Raw genomic sequence first — 20,118 nt, forward strand, 5'->3', positions numbered from 1 at the left:
AGACAAATTTCAACATCCCTAACGAATATTGACACAGTCTTAAAAAATTAGGAGTTATAAGTTAAATTTTCTACTTGCATTAAATATATAATCTTACAACTCAGTATGAAACATTTCTATTTTAAAGACCAGAGAAAGAGAGAGAGAGAGAGAAATGGCTCAACAACCAGACCAAATATTTTGCAATTTCAGCATACTGATTTGTATGAATACAACAAATTGTTAACGAACAATTTTTATTAGTCTGTGCAGTATAATATCAGAAGAATTCATTATTTTAAATGAAAGATAAATTTTCTTTATTTCTTTCATACAAAACGAAACTAATTTTCCTTTTGTCAGAAACATATAAGGAAGCAATAAAGTTCAGTTCAAGAATGCAGAAAATATCCTATCAAACATTGGGTAGTTTAAAGACTGCAGGCTAAAAACAGAAATACCCCAAACCTTGCTTTTCACAGAAGAGGAGGCCTCTTCAGCTACTTTTCAAAAACAGAAACGGGGGATAAAAAGAAACTATTTTATAGCAAATAATATTAGTCAAACTAGTGACACTAAAGTGTAGAAATACATTTAATAAATAATCTATCCCAAAATTGGAAAACAGAACAAAACGGGAGGAAAGCAGAGATCTTAGCACTATTTTTCCATCTTAGAAATCAATTCGTCACAGATTTTTGTGAGTTCCTTATTTTCTTTTTCCTGTTGAAGAAACAAGAAGAAAGTATCGTATGGTAGATGTTGCATAAATACAATTTAGAAAGTAACATTTATATTAATGGAGTTCTCCTTTATAGGAACAGCTCTTGCTCTCTCGGTACATGTATGTGTGTGTTACTTGTAAGAAACAACATGTAGTTGCCCATGTCAATTGTACAAGGAGCTGTAGAGTTAAACTTGAATTTTAATAGCCCACACCTTCCCAATGTCAGCTTGGAGGGCAGTTTTTTTCCTATGCGCCACAGATGAATTGGACTGACTTGCAATGAAGAGTTAGCTAGAATTGTTATGTAATGTGACAGATGGGCCATAAATTTGCCATTACTTGTTTTCTTCCTTAAAAAGAAAAACCCTTCACCCAGCGTGGAAGAGAGTCCCCTGTGCCTGGGCTCCTTGCTGGAGAGAGCGGGGACCCCCGGTTAGACTGACCTTTTGCTCAAGGGTGCTCTCCAGCGACTGGACCCTCATCTGTTCTTTGCGCAAGTTGGCATCGAGGGCAGCCACCTCCGATTTGGCTTTGCTCCTCACCTGGGCAATCTCTTCGTTTGCTCTGCGTGGGAAGGAACAAAACACAGCCGCACACGTGAGCTCGTTGAAGGTGTTCCCCCCCCCTCCCCAACTCGGAAGGTCCCAGACGCCCGACTCACTGATCCAACTTCTCTTCTGCGTGAGCCTTCAGGGCCTGGTACCTCTGCTCTTCCTTCTTAATCCTTTCGAGGTAATCCATCACACATTTCTTCAGCGTCTCTTCATTCTAGAGGATGAGATGGAGCCCTTGGATTTCCCCAGCCAGGACAGGGCAAGTCCCCCCCCCCTCCCCCATTGTCTTCTAGAACACAAAGCCACTGCTTGGCCATCACACAAAGCATTCTCTTTCTCTGAATGGGAATATTGTACATTTCCTCCTCTGGACAAAAATGTACCAAAGACCCACCTGAGGCCTTCAATTCTGGCTCTGCTAACAAGCACTTAGATTTCAAAACAGAAAACGCCGGTCCTAGTTCCCTTCAGCAGCATCGCTAAACTATTGGGAATTAAGATTCTTAAACATTCTTAGCTGGATATTTAAGGTAGCATTGTGCCTGTTTTTGAGGCAAAAACTGTTCTGATCAGAGATAGAAACTGGAACTTGTTTAATATAAATGTCCATTAAGTGACACCCTTCTCTTCTGACCAATTAGTATAGTTAAGCAGGAGACAATACTGATTCCCTCTGTACAGAAAGCATTTTTTAAAAAAAGCAGAAATGGCACCTTCCTACCAAAAATAAAGAGCCATTAACAGCATTAGAAAGGAAGACAGCAAAGTGTTTTAGGATCTATTTACACGCCTTCAAAAATACAATTATCTCCAAATGTTTGAAGATGGGTATTTGGCACAACTGTAGTTATTTATGTTGCATTGGCAACGTGGGCAGCCGCGTGGCTGATTGCAACAATCCCCATTCATGAAAAGGACACCCAAAAGCTTCAATCCTTGAAAGCCAAAGTCCTTCGGGCAGCCAAAAGCAGCTCAGAATGGAGCAGCTGGGGAAAAAACCAAAACAAACGCTCACCTTCTGAAATCCTTCTATGGCCTCCTTCTGTTTTGTGAAGCGGTTGAAGAATTCGGAGAAGGACTTTTCCAAGGCATTCAGGTCAGAGACCGCCTGCTGTTTGGCCTCCAAGGCTTTCTGTAGTTTGTTTTCCGCAAGCTCCTTCTGGCTCTTACAATCCGCTGTGGAAAACAAGTCCATTAAACTGGCACAAGGTTCTAGGGCAGGAGGCCCCCAACCTCTGTTGGAAACCGGCCGCGCAAGCAGTGGGCGAGCGAGCGAAGCTTTATCCGCACACGTGTGGGATCTAAGGTTCCTCATGACACACACACACACCCCACAAAAAAAAACCCTGGTCCATGGAAAATATAGTCTTCCACAAAACTGGCCCTTGGTGCCAGAAAGGTTGGGGGAGACAGAAAAAAGCCAGGAAGGAGATTCCCCTAAACTATTTGATTATTGATCTTAAAATCTAAATGTCTCTGGAGCTTCTCAGTCATCCAGGTCCTGGTTGTCCCAAAGGTGCTTTTTTCAAGAGACAACTGGACTTTCTGGTTTTTTCTTTGAAGAGGTTTCACTTGTCATCCAAGAAGCTTCCTTCAGCTCTGGCTGGATGGTCGGGAAGGATTTCTACTCATTGCAGACAGCTGGTCATTTGCATCCTTTTTAGAGAGGACACAGATGAACCTTCAGGCGGCCTCAGCAACCCCCTCAAAGGATGCAAATGATCAGCTGTCTGCAAGGAATATAAATCCTTCCATTCCTCATCATCCAGTCAGAGCTGAAGAAGCTTCTTGGATGAGGAGCGAAACGTCTTCAAAGGAAAAGCCAGACAGTCCAGTTGCCTCTTGAAAAAAAAGCACCTTTGTGGCATCTCAATATCTAGAAATGTTGGGCAGGGAGATCTGATCCCTCCAAGTATCACTGAATTATGTCCCCTTCCTTCCTTAGCCCTGAACATAATGATGTGGCACTGCAAGGGAAGCATCGAAGTAGCCCTCTCTTCTGTTTCCTAGCCCACTGCAGAGGAGGCAGTCTCATGTGTCCAAGTCTCAGGCGCAAAAGGCCAAGTCCAGAGGCGACTGTGGGACGTTGCTCCTTCCTCAGAAAGGAGACATTTACAGCACACAATCTGAACCTACCCATCACTAGTCCAACGATGTCCTCAAACTCAGCCACAACTTTTCTGAAAGACAAAAGAAGAAAATTATTTTAACATGCCAGCGGGATATTTACCCTGCTTAATAGGTCCCTCTTTCTTTCCGCAAGGGCCTTCGAGACCTCGTCATCAGAGAGGGGCAGGACAAATGATTTGCAAACTGAAAGCAGGAGAGGCCTCTCCCATCTCATCTGTTAGAGAGGTTATCCACCGCACACTGGTGAGAGAAGGAAGAGCAAAGCCAGGGCTTAAAGGCACCTGCTACAAACCAGGTGGGGACAGGGAGTTCTAGTCCTGCCTTAGCCATCAAAGCCAGCTGGGTGACTTTGGGCCAATCACCAGGAGATTGGGATTTCTAGTCCCGCTTTAAGGCACAAAAGATGGCTGCGTAACTTTGGGCCACTCAATCTCTCTCAGCACCACCCACCTCACAGGGCTGTTGTGGTGAGGAAAACAGGAGGAGGAAGGAGGGATTAGGTATGTTTACCACCTTATTTATAAAAACAGTTAAGTGGAGGGATATAAATCCATCCATCTCTGGAAAAACAGAAAGCAAGGAGAAAGCATACAACCAAAGGCAGCCCTTCTTTCTCCCAGCCACCGTTAGCCAAGGCTGAATCTTTTGCTGGCCTTTGTGGAAAGGGAGGCCAATTTATAATTGCAGCCCAAAACTAGACCAGAGCTCTTCACGACACAAGGCTAAAGCAAATGCTCTTTTATTGCTGCATGCTATACCTATGCAGCCCTGCTCAAGTTTCCTCCCCTCGTATACAGGCAGTTACAAAAGTTCATTTAGTGACCGTTCAAAGTTGCCATGGCAGTGAAACAAGGGGCTTTTGACCGTGGTTCACATCTGCAGGTATTCCGAGCTTCCTTCTCCTGCCCAGCCTCCCTTGCACTCCCCCCCCTCCTCACGAAGCCAAGGGAGCCCACTTATACCTACTCCATTTCTTTCTTCTCAGCGTAAATGTTGTCGTGCTGCTGCTTCCACTTCAGAGCCTCCTTTTCCTTTTCCTGGACCTGAAAGAGCAACAATCCCCCAAGCCCTGAGAGCAGGAAGAGGGGCCTTTTCGGGTTCAGGGAGGGAAGGAAAGAAACGTAGCTGAGCGATGTTTTCCATCTGGCCTCCCCAACTTTTGTCCCACAGAAGCAGAGTCCTAGGACTCTTCGGTCGGGGAAATTCCACTGGGGAAACTTGATCAAACTGCTACGATATAAAATAATCGAGGGAGGGAACAAGAACCTCCAGGATACAAAGGAGGGGACCAAATGGCAGCCGTGGAAGTGGGGGCCTTCGCAAAACGAGCGAGTGGAGGGACGTTCTTGGACATTTTAGGCTTCTGGAAGAGCTCAGAATTTAGAGCAATAACACCTTACAGGCAAAGGCCGAATGGCTTGCAGAGAACTGGAACGGAGCAGGAGGGGACAAATAATTGTCCCAAAGGCCCCACTTGGGAAACCGAGGCTGTGGTGGAGGGGGGAAGGGGACAACTCGCTGTGGCAAATACACTGTGACTCACTCGCCATGGCTAACTCATTGTGGGACAATTGAACCATTCTATTTAATGATTTAAAATAAATAAAAAATATTTTAGCTTTTGCCATTCACATTTTGTCGTCACTCATTTCGCATCCTTTCTGCAATAAATTCTTTGATATGAGTGTAAGTCTTGAAGGAGGAGGAGCTTCCGGAGGGAATGAAGGACTGCCTCTGAGCTCCGCTTAATGCGGAGGGCTCTTTGACGGGCGGGATGCTGCCGACCCTCATTTCCAGCTCGAGGGTCGGGATTTCTGGCGCCGAACATACTGGCTCCTGCCCGGGTCCAGGCTGGCCCGTCAGGTCGGTCGGGGAGCCAGGCAGGAGGAGGATAGTGCGCCGGTTGGCGCGGCATGGCAGCTGGCGTTTTTTGAGCCGGAGCGGCGGAGCGGCGACGCGGTAAAGGCCTGAGTGGAGGGGGCGGAGGAGGCTGGAGGAGCCTGGAAGACGGCGGCGGTGGTCTGCTTGACTGAAAGTATTACAGAGGGATGGTGGCGACCCAGGAGAGCCGAGCGGCCCAAATTGCGATCCAGGGGACGCTGAGCTCCAAACTGGCCGGCGTTTGTGAATCTAGACCGGCGAGAGGGCCGCGGGAAGGAGAGCGAGGCCCGAGAGGCCCGAGGCGCCGGAGGGAAGAAGGGAAGGAGAGTGAGGCCTGAGGCGCCGGAGGAAGTGGAAAGTGGAAAGATCGGCAGAAGGGCTGCAGGGAGGCTGCAGGGAGGCCGAGGCCCCCCCGGGCCCAATAACAACGACTGTGGGTGGCCAAATGGACGGAGGACTATTTATAATAAAGGCAGGCCATGGAACGGAGGCGTTGGAACATCAGAGGCCCGTGTAGAAGGTTTGACCCTGTACTCTGCTGTGCTCACTACTACCCGCCCCCCCCACTCATTTACCACCTACTTATTATGGGCTACCCGCCCTACTGCCCATTACGAACTACCCTTAGCTGCAGCCTTTTATTCACCAGCTGGCTATTTCATTTCCATTAGCCCATCATTTACATCTAGATGTGGACCATCTCCATCAGCCTATCCCCTTGCCAGGACTATCCCCTTGCCAGGATTATCCCCTAGTGGGAATTGCGGCTGCTAACGCATATTAACATCGACAGCTCCCACTTGATGAACTTGGCCCTGTTCAATATGTTATATACGAGGCTAGACCAGCTACTGCTACGAGAGTCCCCCCTCTCGCAGTTATGGCCTCCTGCCCTTTCAAGGGCCCACCTTGAGGACGGGTTTATTAACCCAGAGAGGTGGAGGAAGCGCACACTGAGGGGTTTTTTAATTAATTGTCTTTTAAAAATTGTAAGGGGTTCCAGGGATGGGGGGGGGGGACCAGGTCAGGAGTGATGGTAGAGCCAGGCATCTAGGTGTGGTCGAAGGAGGAGGGAGCGGAGTGGGGGAGGAGAGGGAAGATAGCATTCCAGTGCAGGGCTCTTTGATACCAACGGTCGTGGGGAGGGGCAGGTGCGAGGACAGATCAAGAGCGCGTAGTCGGTTGGGAGACCGGGGTTTTTGGTCATACCCGGTCGTTTGTACCAACCCCTGCATACTAGGTGGTCAGGATCTACAGACCCAAGGCCTGAGACTGTTGTTATGCAATGCGAGGTCCGTTGTCAATAAGGCCCCCCTCATTCACGATCTAATTTTGGAGGGGGAGCCGGACCTCGCAGGAATAACTGAGACCTGGTTGGGCCACGAGGGAGGCTTACCTCTCGTGGAAATGTGTCCACCAGGTTATCGAGCATTTCACCAGCCTCGGGCCCAGGGAAGGGGCGGTGGGGTAGCAGTGATTATCCGGGAAGACTTGGAGCCGAGAGAGTTCATTGTGCCGCAGACATCCGGGTGTGAGTCCCTTGTCGTGAGATGGGGCCCAGGGAGGCAATTGGGCCTGCTGATAGTATACCTGGCTCCTCGCTATACATCAGCGGCCCTGCCTGAACTCCTCGAGCTAATCTCATCGGTGGCGGTTGAGACCCCCAAACGTTTAGTGATGGGGGATTTTAACCTGCCGTCGATGGGAGAAGCGTCTGAGGGGGTTCGGGAGTTCATGGCTTCCATGACAGCCATGGACCTGACCCAATTAATTCAGGGCCCTACTCACGAGGGGGGCCACACGCTGGACCTTGTCTTTGTCTCTGGCCAGTGGACGAGTGATCTGGGAATAGGGGATTCAACTATTATTCCCCTGTCATGGTCAGATCACTCACTTCTCCGACTTGACTTCCCTGGTGCTACCCCCCGCTGCGGGGAGGCGGAACCGGAAGGTATTAGATGGTTCCGCCCCAAGCGCCTGATGGAACCAGATAAGTTCCAGACGGAGCTTGGGCCACCTCCTGTAGACCTGACCCGCCCCCGGGTGGAGGACCTGGTAGACGCATGGAATAGTGCGACTGCCGGGGCCCTAGACCGAGTGGCGCCTTTGCGGCCTCTCCTGCGGCGACGAACCACCCTGGCCCCTTGGTTTACCGAGGAGCTAAGGGTGATGAAACGCCACAAGAGACGCCTAGAGAGTCGTTGGAGATCCTCCCGTTCCGAACTTGACCGAGCACAGGCACGAGCCTATTTGAGGACGTACCTTGTGGCATTAAGAGCGGCCAAACGTCAATATTGTGCCGCTCTTATTGTGTCCGCAGATAACCGCCCTGCTGCCCTGTTTCGGGTGACACGCTCCCTCTTGTCTGAGAGGCCGCGGGAAGCCCCTTTACAGGGCAGAGCAGAGGAGTTTGGGAAATATCTACAGGACAAAGTCGCTCAAATCCGGATGGGATGGGCCCCTTTCAGTGGTCCAGTGGAGGCGCCCGAGGCGAGTCTTGAGGGACCATTCTGGGAGGAGTTTGACTCGGTTGCCATCGAGGATTTGGACAGGTTGCGTGGACGCCTGCGACCTACCACATGTTTATTGGACCCGTGTCCCTCCTGGCTTGTACTGGCATCCTGGGAGGTTACACGCGACTGGCTCCTGGGCCTAGTGAACGCTTCGTTGGGTGAGGGGTTTCTGCCGGCCGCCTTGAAAGAGGCGGTTGTGAGGCCCCTGCTCAAGAAGCCTTCCCTGGACCCAACGGAGCTAGTTAATTATCGTCCAGTCTCCAACCTTCCCTTTTTAGCGAAGGTTGTAGAGAGTGTGGTGGCACAATAGTTTCCACGTCACCTGGAGGAGAATGATTATCTAGACCCGCGCCAGTCCGGCTTCCGACCCGGGCACAGCACGGAGACGGCCTTGGTCGCGTTGGTTGATGATCTCTGGAGGGCCAGAGATAGGGGTTGTTCCTCTATCCTGGTCCTATTAGATCTCTCGGCGGCGTTCGATACCATTGACCATGGTATCCTGTTGCACCGGCTAGAGGGGCTGGGAGTCAGGGGCACCGTGTTACGGTGGTTTGGCTCCTACCTCTCTGGCCGGACGCAACGTGTGTTGGCAGGGGAGCAGAGATCGACCCTGAGCCCCCTCACATGTGGGGTGCCACAGGGGTCGGTGCTCTCGCCTCTCCTGTTCAACACATACATGAAACCGCTGGGCGAGATCATCCGTGGCTTTGGGGTGGGATATCATCTGTATGCTGATGATACTCAGCTATACATTTCCACCCCGAACCACCCCGAGGCCGTTGAAATGATGTCCCGGTGTTTGGAGGCCGTACGGGTCTGGATGGATGGCAACCGACTAAAACTCAACCCCTCCAAGACGGAGTGGCTGTGGCTTCCGGCCCCCCGGTTCAACCAGTTACTTCCATCTCTGGTCATTGGGGGCGAGCAACTGGCCCCCGTGGAACGGGTGCGCAATTTGGGCGTCCTCCTGGATGCCCGGCTGTCCATGGATGACCATGTAACAGCCGTGGCAAGGGGGGCGTTCCATCAGGTTCGCCTGATGCGCCAATTGCGCCCCTTATTGGACCGGGATGCCCTACGCACAGTCACCCATGCGCTGGTGACGTCTCGCCTGGACTACTGCAATGCTCTCTACATGGGGCTTCCCTTGAGATGCACTCGGAGACTGCAGTTGGTCCAGAATGCGGCCGTGCGGGTCTTTATGGGGAGGACTAGATACTCCCCTGTAACACCTCTCCTGCACGAGCTGCACTGGCTTCCTGTAGTCTATCGAGTGCGTTTCAAGGTTTTGATTACGATCTTTAAAGCGCTTCATGGCACAGGACCTAGTTACATGCGGGATCGCATCCTGCCCCATACATCCCTACGACCAATCCGCTCACACAGAGAGGGACTTCTTCGGGTGCCGTCCACTAAAGTGTCGGGGGGCGACACCCAGGAGCAGAGCCTTCTCTGTGATGGGCCCAGCCCTGTGGAATGACCTCCCCCGTGACATCAGGATTACTTCCGATCTCCGCTCCTTCCGTGTACAGCTGAAGACCCACCTCTTTCAATTATCTGGCCTGGCTCAACCGTAATTTTTTCTTATTCCTCCTGACAGTCCTTTTGAATTTTAAATTGTGTTTTTATTAATGGGATATTTTAATGGCTGATTTTTAACATTCTTAATGTGATGTAATTTGTTACCTCCTCCGTGCATGTATGTCTTTGTATATGTGTGTATTTGGATGTTTATGTGTTTGCACATATGTCTTTATGTTTTTATATGTTTTATTGTACGCCGCCCCGAGTCCTGTGTGGAGAGGGAGCGGCTAATAAATTCAAATTTATTATTATTATTATTGTCCTGCAGTGAGATGGCCGTTGTGGAGGGCCCAATCAACAGGGACACTGTGGCTGAGGCCCCCACTATAGGCTGGACGGGGGCGGCCAAAGGATTGACATGGCATAGCCTGGGGTGGGGTGGGGTGTGGAATACCCAGGTCTGGTCTAAAGCAGGGCTCTCCAAACTTGGCAACTTCAAGATTTTGGACTTCAACTCCCAGAATTTCCCAGCCGGTGGCTGGGGAATTCTGGGAGTTGAAGTCCAGGAGTCTTAAAAGTTGTCAAATTGGGAGAGACCTGGTCTAAAGGACGGCGCTACCAAATGAATGGCATTTGCATAAGAAAACGAAACATTCATTTTTGGTGGAGGGAGCATGGAGGGAGCTTCAAAGCAAAGCAGGGATTTCTTACCTGGGCCGTAAGGTTTTGGACAGCTTCCCTCTCCAGCTTCAGCTGCTGCAAGGCTTCCTCCAGGTCCTTCTCCCTGGCCCTCAGCACACCTGCAGCGGCTCCCAGAGGCTGAGCGCACGAGCAGGGGGGCGGCTCTGGACCCGTGGGGGGGTCTGCAGGCGCCTTGGCCTGTGGGCAGAAGTGGGAGGGAGAATGCCCGCACTCTTACTCAAGGAAAGCTCATTGACCCAGGTGCCTACAGCTACTCCTCCACCTCCACTTCATTTAGTGACCATTCAAATTCACATCGGAACTGGCAAAAGTGACTTATAACCGTTTCCCGCACTTATGACCATGGCAGCATCCCCATGATGATGGGATCCAAATTCAGAGGCTTGGCAACTGGCATGTACTTAGGACGGTTGCAGTGTCCCGGGGTCGTGTGATCCGCCCTGGGGACCTTCTGACAAGGGAAGTCAATGGGGAAGCCAGATTAATCTAACAGTTGTGTTACTAACTTAATAAGTGCAGTGTGATTCACTGAACAACTGTGGCAATAAAGGTTGTATACTGGGGCAAAACTCAGTCAGCAAACGTCTCGCTTAGCAACAGAAATTTTGGGCTCAATTGTGGAGATAAGTCGAGGACTCCCTAAAGTAAACCTAATTCCTGATAGCTGAAGAAGCTCCTTGGAAGGAGAAAGGAGAGGGGCGTCTTGAAAAAAAGCCCCTCTGGGAGAACCAGGACCGGAGGACGGAGAGTCTTTTCATCCGATGACGCTTTGCCTTCCATTCTACAAACACTAAAGGGAACAAACCACCAAAAACATCTGGATGGCGCTTACCAGATCTGGGAAGATGAGAAAGTCGAGCTCCACCAGTTTCTCTTCCGGTGCTTTGGCTTCAGGGGAGGCAGGCTTGGTAGACGTTCTGCTTAGAAAGAAACAAGGGCAGAAACGTCCTAGATCAGGTGTCTTTCTCTTTACCTGTTCGATGTAAAGTAGTAATAGCACCTGCCTGTCTTCAACTTGGTTCAGAAGTTCAAAAAGAAACCAACCCGGGAGAAGCAAAGGTTTTCTTTATGCTGCCGGGACTTTATGGGCGTGTCAAGGGGGGTGGGGAGCTCGCCTTGAAGGAGACCCATCTTAAATCGACAACTGTGACTTCCATCAACTTCTCTCCTTAAACCTTCAGCTCTACGGGCTGAAAAGGTCATCGCAGAGCGTGCAAGAAAGGATGGTGCACTTTACAGGTAATTCTAGTGTAGCCTGGAGTTTATTTTGTAAGTCGTAACGGTTGTAAATTGGGGCACTCAGACAATTTCATGGTCTTTTTGGCAGGGGTCATTAAATGAGTCCATGGATAGCAGTGGGTGGGGGAGGTGAGTTGTTCATCACTTTCCTGTGTTCTCACTAGTGCTTCTTTCCTTCATAAAGCTGGCAATGCTGCAGGGCTCAGAAGAGGAAGCCAGCCAAGCCGGAAGGGTTTTAACGGGTCCGCTTATCCTCCTTGTTGGGGTCACTGAGTCTGGCCCCCAACTTCCTAAGAGGGCAGCTGCGGAGCCCTGCAGGGGCCCAGTAGGCCAACCCTCGGGCTGAGGGCGGCACCTGAAGCCCCCATTCAATTCCACTTAATTGCTGGAGGAGGTTGTTTCAGGTATGGATTTTGGCTGCTGTTCCCTAGATTTACAGGTAACCCTTGACTTACAATAGCTCATTTAGTGACCGTTCAAATTTACAACGGCACTGAAAAAGGTGACCTCCGACTGTTTTTCACACTTAGGGCAGTTGCAGCATCCCCACGGTCACCTGATCCAAATTCAGCCACATGGCAACGGACTCATATTTATGACGGTCACAGTATCTGGGAGGGTCACGTGATCCGCTTATGTGACCTTCTGATAAGTGAAGCCAACAAAAACAGATTCACTTAACCCTAACTTAACTGCGGCAAGAAAAGTCAGAAAATAGGACAAAGCCCACTTAACAAATGTCTCACTTAACAACATAAACGTGGGGCTCAATTATGGGTCCTAATCGAGGACTACCTGTGCCTTACAGCAGAGAGCCTGGCCTTCCAGATTTTAAGTCATAGAAAGGCAACTTTGAAGTATAAACACTGCATTTAAATAGATCTCTAAATCACTTTCTAAAATTCTCACTAGAAAGGAAAGCGAGGCAGCCCTTACCCATTCTGAAGCAATGCAGCTCCCGGAACAGCCGCTTGGGGATCTGGGTGGGGGTCTTTCCTCTTAGGGCTGTCTCTGAGCAGAGGGTCAAACTTCAGGTACAGCGACTGCTTCCTCAAGACAGATTCCTTCAGCTGGGAGAAACACATTTGGGAAGTCCACACAGGCTGCCACTTCACACCGTGTGTGTGTGTGTGTGTGTGTGTGTGGTTGTGCCTAGGGCAGTGTTCTTGAACAAGCCATCTTACTTACTGAGGCCATTCCAAATTGCTCCAGATAGTCTATTTGGGTTCCGAGAACTAAGAGGAGAAACAGAGATCAAACATTCATTACAGAATAAATGGCTGCTTTCAGAGACCAATAAAAGTAAAGCCGTCCTTCTTCCCACCGGCCATTTCATCGGTTTCACTAGCCGGCTGCTCATAGCCAAACAGAAGCTACTTTGCCAAAGCTTCCAATCAAAAATGATTCTGAAATCATGACTAACGTGGATGAACAGATGAACACGGCTGCTTCTCTAAATGAAGGAATGACCGAGGCTTTCTCTTCATTCAAGCTCCCCTTTCAGCCTGGGGAAACTGCCCAGGGATTCTGGTTGCAGCTCTTATTTTGCTTCTCTATTTCGAAACGGTGGGCAAAAGCTTTTGGCTTATGAGTCGCGTTGCTACTGTCTGCATGGTTTCGGTGCGCTCTGCATAAATAATGTTCCAAACTTTTTTGAAACCGGACAAGCAAAAACAAACAGGGACATGTGACTATTGACTTAGTTTTGCTCTTGGGAACCTTCCGATGGTGACTTAAGGCTCACACCTACCTTCCATGGGGGGTCTGAATTCTTCATCTTCTGTGAAGAGCTGGTTACTCTCGCTCCCCGGTTCTGTCCTTCCCCAAAGGGCCCTGGGCACTAGGTCGCCTGCAGGCAGCTGCCCATTCAGAGGCCCGTCTCCTTGGTCCCAGGCCTCAGATAAGATGCTCTCTGGCTTCTCCTAAGTACGCAATATTTGGGGGTGGGGGTGGGGAGAGGTGGGACAAGTTCAGCAGGCAGAGTGGTTAGTTCCAATCGCACACACGACTAAACATCTCCCTTTCGTTCTGAGGAGTGGTGCTATAACAGCACAATGGCTGGTGATTCCACTGCAGGCAGGTTTTCCCAGCAGAAGCCTCGTCCTGCTAATCTCATTTGGCCAATCCAGCCCCCGATTCTCGTGAAATCAGCAGCAGCAGCAGGAGCAGCTCAAAGCCCCACTTCACTGTGGAGAACCTGTCAAAAAACCTGACACACAGCCTCGGAATCAACGGAATCAACAGCTTCACTGGGAGGCCCGAGAGGCAGAAACACAACTAGGACTTCTGGGGTGATTACCTTGGTCTCTTCGGACGCTTGACTTCCGGCATCCTTTTCAGCCACAGCCTGGCTGTTTGCTAAAATCCAGTCTTTAATCTCTTTCCTGTGCAACACAGAAGGTTGATGTCAGAACGTCTGACAGTAACATTTGTTTGATATTTCATTTTATTCAATTTCTGTAGCTGCTTAACTCGAGGTGGCTGGCAAATCTTTTGTGCTTTTTAATCATTTGCAATTCAACACCTCCGTGATTCTCCTGCTTTCTCTGTATCGTACCGCTGTGTAAGGTTTGGGGGGAAATTTGCTTTTTTCAAATACTTGGTGGTGTCAATTACTAGCATGCCCCAAATGTTCTAGGCTCAGAACCATGGTTTCAAGTACTCTGAGCTGAGAACAAGCCACGAGGCTTCTTCTTTTCATTTCATTTCATTCAAATAAACCCTCTGACCATTTTTTTTCAAAAAAATTAGACAGCAGGCAACACTAGGAAGGTGCTATCAATTGATGGACTTTTGTGATGTTGAAAAACTAAATGCGGGAGCAGAGGCTTAATTATTTCCCACGGTAAAACACAGAAAACATTCTAATTTGTATCCGATCAGAATCCAACTAATCAAAATGTTCCAACAGATTAAAACTTTTCACATGGATATGTTTGCTTTCCAGCTCAAAAGAAACAATTTGCATTGTTTGCAATATTGATAAAGCATGTTTATGCTTAAAAACTGGAAAAAATCTAGCAAAATGCAGCTAAACAAACTTTGGACTGTCTAAAAGAACTGGACATTGAGCAAAATTTTAAAAAATCCAATAATGCAACCCAGAACAATTGAAGATTCGTCCAGCTGCAATCCCCAAACACTTACAGGCTGCTGGGGATTAATTCCGTTGTCTCAAATGTATCTGGTGCTTTCGGCTCCTGGGTTTGCAGAGTGTCTGCTTCATCTTTTGGGACATCTGATTTCTCTAAACCGGATGCAGGACATTCAGTGGCTGGAATGTTGGGCGCGCACCCAAAAGTGTCCAAGTCAGAATCAAAGATCATGTAGTCAGAGAGTTTGGGAGCCCAGCTCTCACTCGCTTCAGCGCCAGTGTCCTTTTCAATGTTCTTTATTTCGTCACTGTTTAGCTTTTCAAAGCTCCCGAATGTTTCAATGGGCTGCAAGGGAGGATTTTGTAAGTAGAATATTGGTAAGGACTCAGGGTTGCAAGTTCTGTTAGAAACAAGGTTTGGGGCACGATCGCAACTTAGAATTTGGTCGGAGACATCCTCATCATGCAGTAAGGAGTCCAGGAGGGAGAAAAGATTCCTGGTTGTGCAGCTTGCTTCCTCAGATGGAGTCTTTTCAGGAAGGCTTTGAGTAAAGGATAATGAACCGCCTGAAAGGGAAAATCCAACTTGATTTTCTTCTCCAGTAAAATCTTCCCAAAGGGAGAGTTTCTGGCCGTTAGAGAAATCCAGGAGGCTGCCTGAACTCTGAAATGGCTCAACATCATGGACAGCGGACAGGAAGGTTAGATCATCTGACAGATCAGGAACCAGGACTTTCCCTTCTGTTGGCACCTTCTCTTTTCCAGAAGTAATCTCGGTGGTCATTGTTGGTTGACTCCTGCCGAAAAGATACACAGTGTTCACTTTACTTCATTTTAGAGGATACCGACATTGAATGAAAGGAGGCTTCTGTTTGGCCCTCAGGAAGACCAAGGAGAAGAGGCTATCATTCATGGTTTATTGATCAGGACATACACTATCCACTTCTGAGAGTCTGTTGTGAAGCAGAGTATTTGTCTTTCCTTGGATGCTTTGATTTTACTCTTTACTCTATAGCTGATCTGAACTCCCATGGGAATAATTTGGAAATAAATATTGAATGAAACATCTGCAAGGCTCTCCACCCTTGGCCACTTTAAGATTTGTGGCCTTCAGCTTCCAGCTAGCTGCCTGGGGAATTCTGGGAGCTGAAGTCCACAAACCTTAAAAGTGGCTAAGGTTGGAGACTCTAGAGCAGAATGACCCTACAGATATACACCAAATATATAGGTGACACATTGAATCATTATGCTCCAATTTCTGAATCTGATGCATTGGTGCAGTTTTCAAGACAGGATCATAATATCCCCCCCCTCCCCCGCCACACACAGGAAAAGCAGACTTTAAATTTCTATATTAAAATTTTGAAAACATGATGGGTAGAATGTAAGATTAAGAACTGTTTCTCTGGAAGACTAAAATATTTTTTTTCTCGGGTCTTTATATTAGACATGACTCTGGCGACTACAGAGAGAAACCCATGGCCCCGACTGGTGCAAAGGCATACAGGTGGCTTCATACCTAAGACAGGCTGTAACTCACATTTCCCCATTATTATTCCAGAACTTTACTAATTTCTACGGAAAGAGTATTCGGTCTAGTAAAGTGAAAACGAACAGCTCAAAACAGAATATAAGCCACCTTTGCACAGCCTGTTCCTAGAGTCAACTCACTAAAGATTTTAAAGGAATCCTGACATATGTGGAAAAACAGAAGGGTCTTCATGCCAACTCAACAGGTTGTTGAGGGTCTTCATGTAGCCCATTAGAGAGAAGGCAAGAAGCATCAAAATGTTTGACCACAGAAGGTCCAAGTTAAGGCCACTATCCTTCCTTTCCAGATCTAAAGGCAAAGAATAGCCACCATATTTAAATACGTTTTTAAAACAACTAAGAACTTTTAGCACAAGTCCCTATTTCTCTGCGAAGACTTCCAAGGGAATTTCTACACTCTTCCTTGTTTCAAACGGTGAAATCTGCAAGGGAATGACATGCTTTTGGAAAAATAGACCGCTCTGCCATTTTTGGGGTCTAAAAATTCTCCAAGCGTATATTAGAGAAGTGGTTACTCACACAGCAGTGCATGTAGGCAAGAGAAGATTCTCTGTAGTTTGTGTGACAAGAGGAATTTCAGCCTTTTTCTTTCTATCCGGACTCAAGATCCTGCGAGTTTGAGGATCCCGCAGTGGGGTTTGGAAAGTTACCTGAAAAAGAAAAAAAAAAAAAAAAGGGGGGGGGGCAAATAACCCTATTCAGAACAGGGGAAAAACTTACAACTGCATTTTATTTTACATATTTAAAAGGATATTTTAATATTCAGCTATTCCATTGCTAACAGAGACACCCAAGCCAGCAAGCCAAAAACTAGTTCTGTTAAAGTTCCAGCAATAAAAAACAAACCAAACCAAACCAGAAAACTTTAAAATAAATCAGAGCTAAAGTAAAAATTAAGCAATAAATAAATATTTATTTGTATCCCTATGTCTTCTACAGTGTTAGTGGCAGAGATAACACAACAGTTAAGAGCCAGTTGGTCTCATGGCAAAGGCATTCGGCTTGAAAACGGGAATCCACAAGTTCAAGACCCACTTTAGGCATGAAAGCCTAAAGAGTCATTTTAGGCCAATCCCTCTCTCTCTCAGCCCAATTCACCTCACAGGGTTGTTGTTGTTGTTGTTGCGGAGAAAATAAGAAGAGGAAAGTATGTTGGATATATTCACCGCCTTAAGTTATTTGTAAAAAAACACAGGTGAGATACAAATAAATAAAACAATAAAAAACAGGCCAAGCCCACTTGGGCCCAAATGCATCTCTTTTGCACCCCCACCCCACCCCAGCTTCTAATAGCTTCTTCTCAGCTGAATCTTCTGGGATACGGTGTTCTTTCTCCCACCTACAAAACCGAAAATGCCCCTTTCCCCTACTGCTTCTAGTCAACAATGCGTACCTTCATAAGCTTCCCTATTTCCTTTGGGGGCAAATTTTCTTTCTGTGACAACCGAAGGATAGAAGTCTTGCCTGTGGTCTCTGCAGACGTCAAAAGCATCGCACAGTTTCCGGCCGCCATGTCCTCACCCGCATTTTCTCCATTTAAAGCATGTAGGCTCATCCTAAAAGGCAAAGCATGTAAAGCACATCATCTGAGAACTTTGCTTCAGGATAGCAGATGGATTCCAGATCCCCCAATTCATAATTCTGTCTGTCCAGGATAGCAGCACTGGAATGCAACCACTTCTGAACACAGGCTTCCCCACTGGCAGCAGTTCTGAAACTGGACTCAGGAGCAGGAATGAAAAACCTGCATCCCCTTCAGGTTTGCCACAAATGGCAGCATTAATAAGCTTTCCCCATCAGCGGTCAGGACAGCAGGGCCTTTCAGCAGAGGCTCTATACTTCTTTAAAACACAAAATTGAAAATAATTAATTCTAGCTTGAGCCAGATTCTCTCCTGAAGGGTATTTTTTCTGCAGGAGAATATATTATGTGGTCAGGAAGAAAATTATTGGCAACAATACTCCCTTAATTAATCTCTTAATTCAAGGTAACAATAATTTTCATAATTGTACCCCTGATGATGTTACCTAGTTTGGGTAATGAAATGCCTGCAAAAATATAACCAAGCTCAGAGAGCAGCAAGGACAGCTACTGTATACTACAAATTTATAAATATATAAATTATGAGTATTTTGATATTTATAAATACTTTGCATAACTTTGTCGGGCAGGAAGCGGGCAATTTTTTAAAGTGCAGGAAATGCATTGTTGCTATACAGGTAGCCTTCAACTTACAAGCACAATTGAGCCCAATATGAATGTTGCTAAGTGAGAATTTGGTTGCGAGCTTTGCCGCATTTTATGACTTTCCTTGCCACCATTAGGTGAATCATTGCAATTGTTAAATTAGTTAACACACAAGAGAATCTGGCTTCTTCGATGGACTTGTCAGGTTACAAAACAGATCCCGTGACCGTCATAAATGTGGAATGTAAATCTGCATATAAATCACATGATGGTGAGGAAGGCTGCAACGTTAAGTGTGAAAAATGGTCATAAGCTCCTTGTAACTTTGAACGGTCGCTAAACAAACTGTTGTAAGTCAAGGACTACCTGTACTTAGAAACAATTTGCACCATTTTGTCGGGCAGGAGGGGGCCCTTCTTTCAAGAGCTCAGCCTCCATTCTTGCTGAATTAGAACCCAGAGGCAGGGATAGAATAGAATTGGCCAAGTGTGATTGGACACACAAGGAATTTGTCTTTGGTGCAGATGCTCTCAGTGGACATCAAAAGACAAGATACATTTGTCAAGAATCACCAGGTAAGCACTGAACGACAGTCAGGGATGATAGGATGGAGTCCATTCAATGCTTAGCATGTGTGTGTGTGTGTGTGTGTGTGTGTGTGTTGTGGCCAGGCTCCCTCTCTCTCTGTGTGTGTAGGGTTACTATTCTCTTTTGTTCCCTTTTTATTATTTAATTTCTTTTATATGAAGTTTCTATATCCTTGTAAGCTGCCTTGAGCTGCCAGGTGTGAGTAGGCGGCAATATAAATTCTGTAATTATTATACTAATACATATATACATACATACATACATACATACATACATGCATACATACATACATATATATACACACACACACACTATAGATACACACACACACACATAGTGTGTGTGTATACTTTTATTTGATTATTAAAAGAATAGATGAGGCCCTCCGAGTCTGCTCCCCTCAGGAAGCAGCAGCAGGATCCCCACGGCTCTTCCCAAGGGGGAACAACGCTGGTTAGGCAGCCTCGGGGCCTGGGCGGCGGACACGGGCGGGGGAGGGGGGCAGAGAGCCTGGTTGGGGGGTGGGGAGAGTCCAGGGCCGCCTTCAGACGACCCCCTTGACCGGCGAGCGAGCCTCCTTCACCTGGGGCGCCGCGCCACCAACTCACCTGAGGAAGCGGGCTCGGAGCCCCTCCGCGCTCAGCCGGGGGCGGGGACGCGGACGAAGAAACCAACGTGGGAATGGCCCGGAGACGCGTGTCAGCCAGGTTCCCTCACCGCCGTCCGAGCGCTGCTGCCTCCCTCCCCCCTCAACCACCGCTCCCTTTTCAAATTTGAACGTCGCCGCTTCTCCGCCAATGGCGAGCCTGGAAGCGCCTGACGTCACGCATGAGGCGTGACACATGCGCCGTTCGACATCCGCGGATAAAACCCTCCCGGAGGAGGGAGGAGCTTGCCAGGGAGGCGTGGCTCGCACTTGGACGCGGAAGGCCGGAAGCGGCGTGTGGTTTGATGTTTATCCTTTGTGCGTTTTGCACGCATGCGCGTGGTTGTAGTTCAGAGGTTGAAACACAGGGGCTTCTTAATTTGTTTTTATTTATTATTTTATAACTCGCAAGTCGCCCATTTGGTAGGGGAATATGGGTGGCTGAAACATTTCAATGAATAAATAAATGGATGTAAGCAGGCAAATTAATGCGGAGCTCTTTTTAAGCTAGAACAAAAGTTCGAGGAGCAATAGCTCTCCAACATTAAATCAAGTTCTAGAACTGTAAATATTGAAATAAAAATTGCAAAAAAAAATCTTTTGAAAATGGAGGAATGGTGGCTGGGATATTCTGGGGTCAATAATCTTTCACGGTACAGAAGTTCACATCATTAAGCTCTGGTGGTTTATGTCACATCATGGCACCATAACACCCGAATGGTAGTGAGGGCTCCTGGGTGCTCTCTGAGCTTGCTTGTTTTCTTGCAGACCCAACTAGGTAACACTATCAGTGCTAGAGGGGA

The 20,118-nt window shown here is 47.8% G+C and overlaps 1 protein-coding gene across 2 annotated transcripts; it reads right to left on the reverse strand.

Moving 5' to 3' along the window:
* Nucleotides 1–245: 245 nt before the first annotated feature.
* TACC3 (transforming acidic coiled-coil containing protein 3) lies at nucleotides 246–19,520 on the reverse strand. Of its 2 annotated transcripts, none has more exons than XM_081947617.1 (16): nucleotides 19,278–19,520; nucleotides 17,288–17,450; nucleotides 16,414–16,544; nucleotides 14,397–15,140; nucleotides 13,549–13,633; nucleotides 13,000–13,171; nucleotides 12,438–12,484; nucleotides 12,186–12,319; nucleotides 10,843–10,927; nucleotides 10,020–10,187; nucleotides 4,357–4,433; nucleotides 3,397–3,440; nucleotides 2,276–2,436; nucleotides 1,368–1,474; nucleotides 1,150–1,270; nucleotides 246–702 (listed from the first exon to the last, which is right to left on the reverse strand). In XM_081947617.1, exons 1-16 carry the CDS (start codon nucleotides 19,511–19,513, stop codon nucleotides 640–642), a joined length of 2,538 nt encoding a protein of 845 aa, XP_081803743.1. In that variant the 5' UTR covers nucleotides 19,514–19,520; the 3' UTR covers nucleotides 246–639. The 2 variants fall into 2 exon arrangements, with proteins under 2 accessions (XP_081803743.1, XP_081803742.1); XM_081947616.1 differs by having other exon boundaries at nucleotides 14,397–15,143.
* Nucleotides 19,521–20,118: the final 598 nt, after the last annotated feature.

This window comes from Natrix helvetica (genome assembly GCF_964273705.1).
Source record: "Natrix helvetica genome assembly, chromosome: 3".
Lineage (NCBI taxonomy): Eukaryota > Metazoa > Chordata > Lepidosauria > Squamata > Natricidae > Natrix > Natrix helvetica.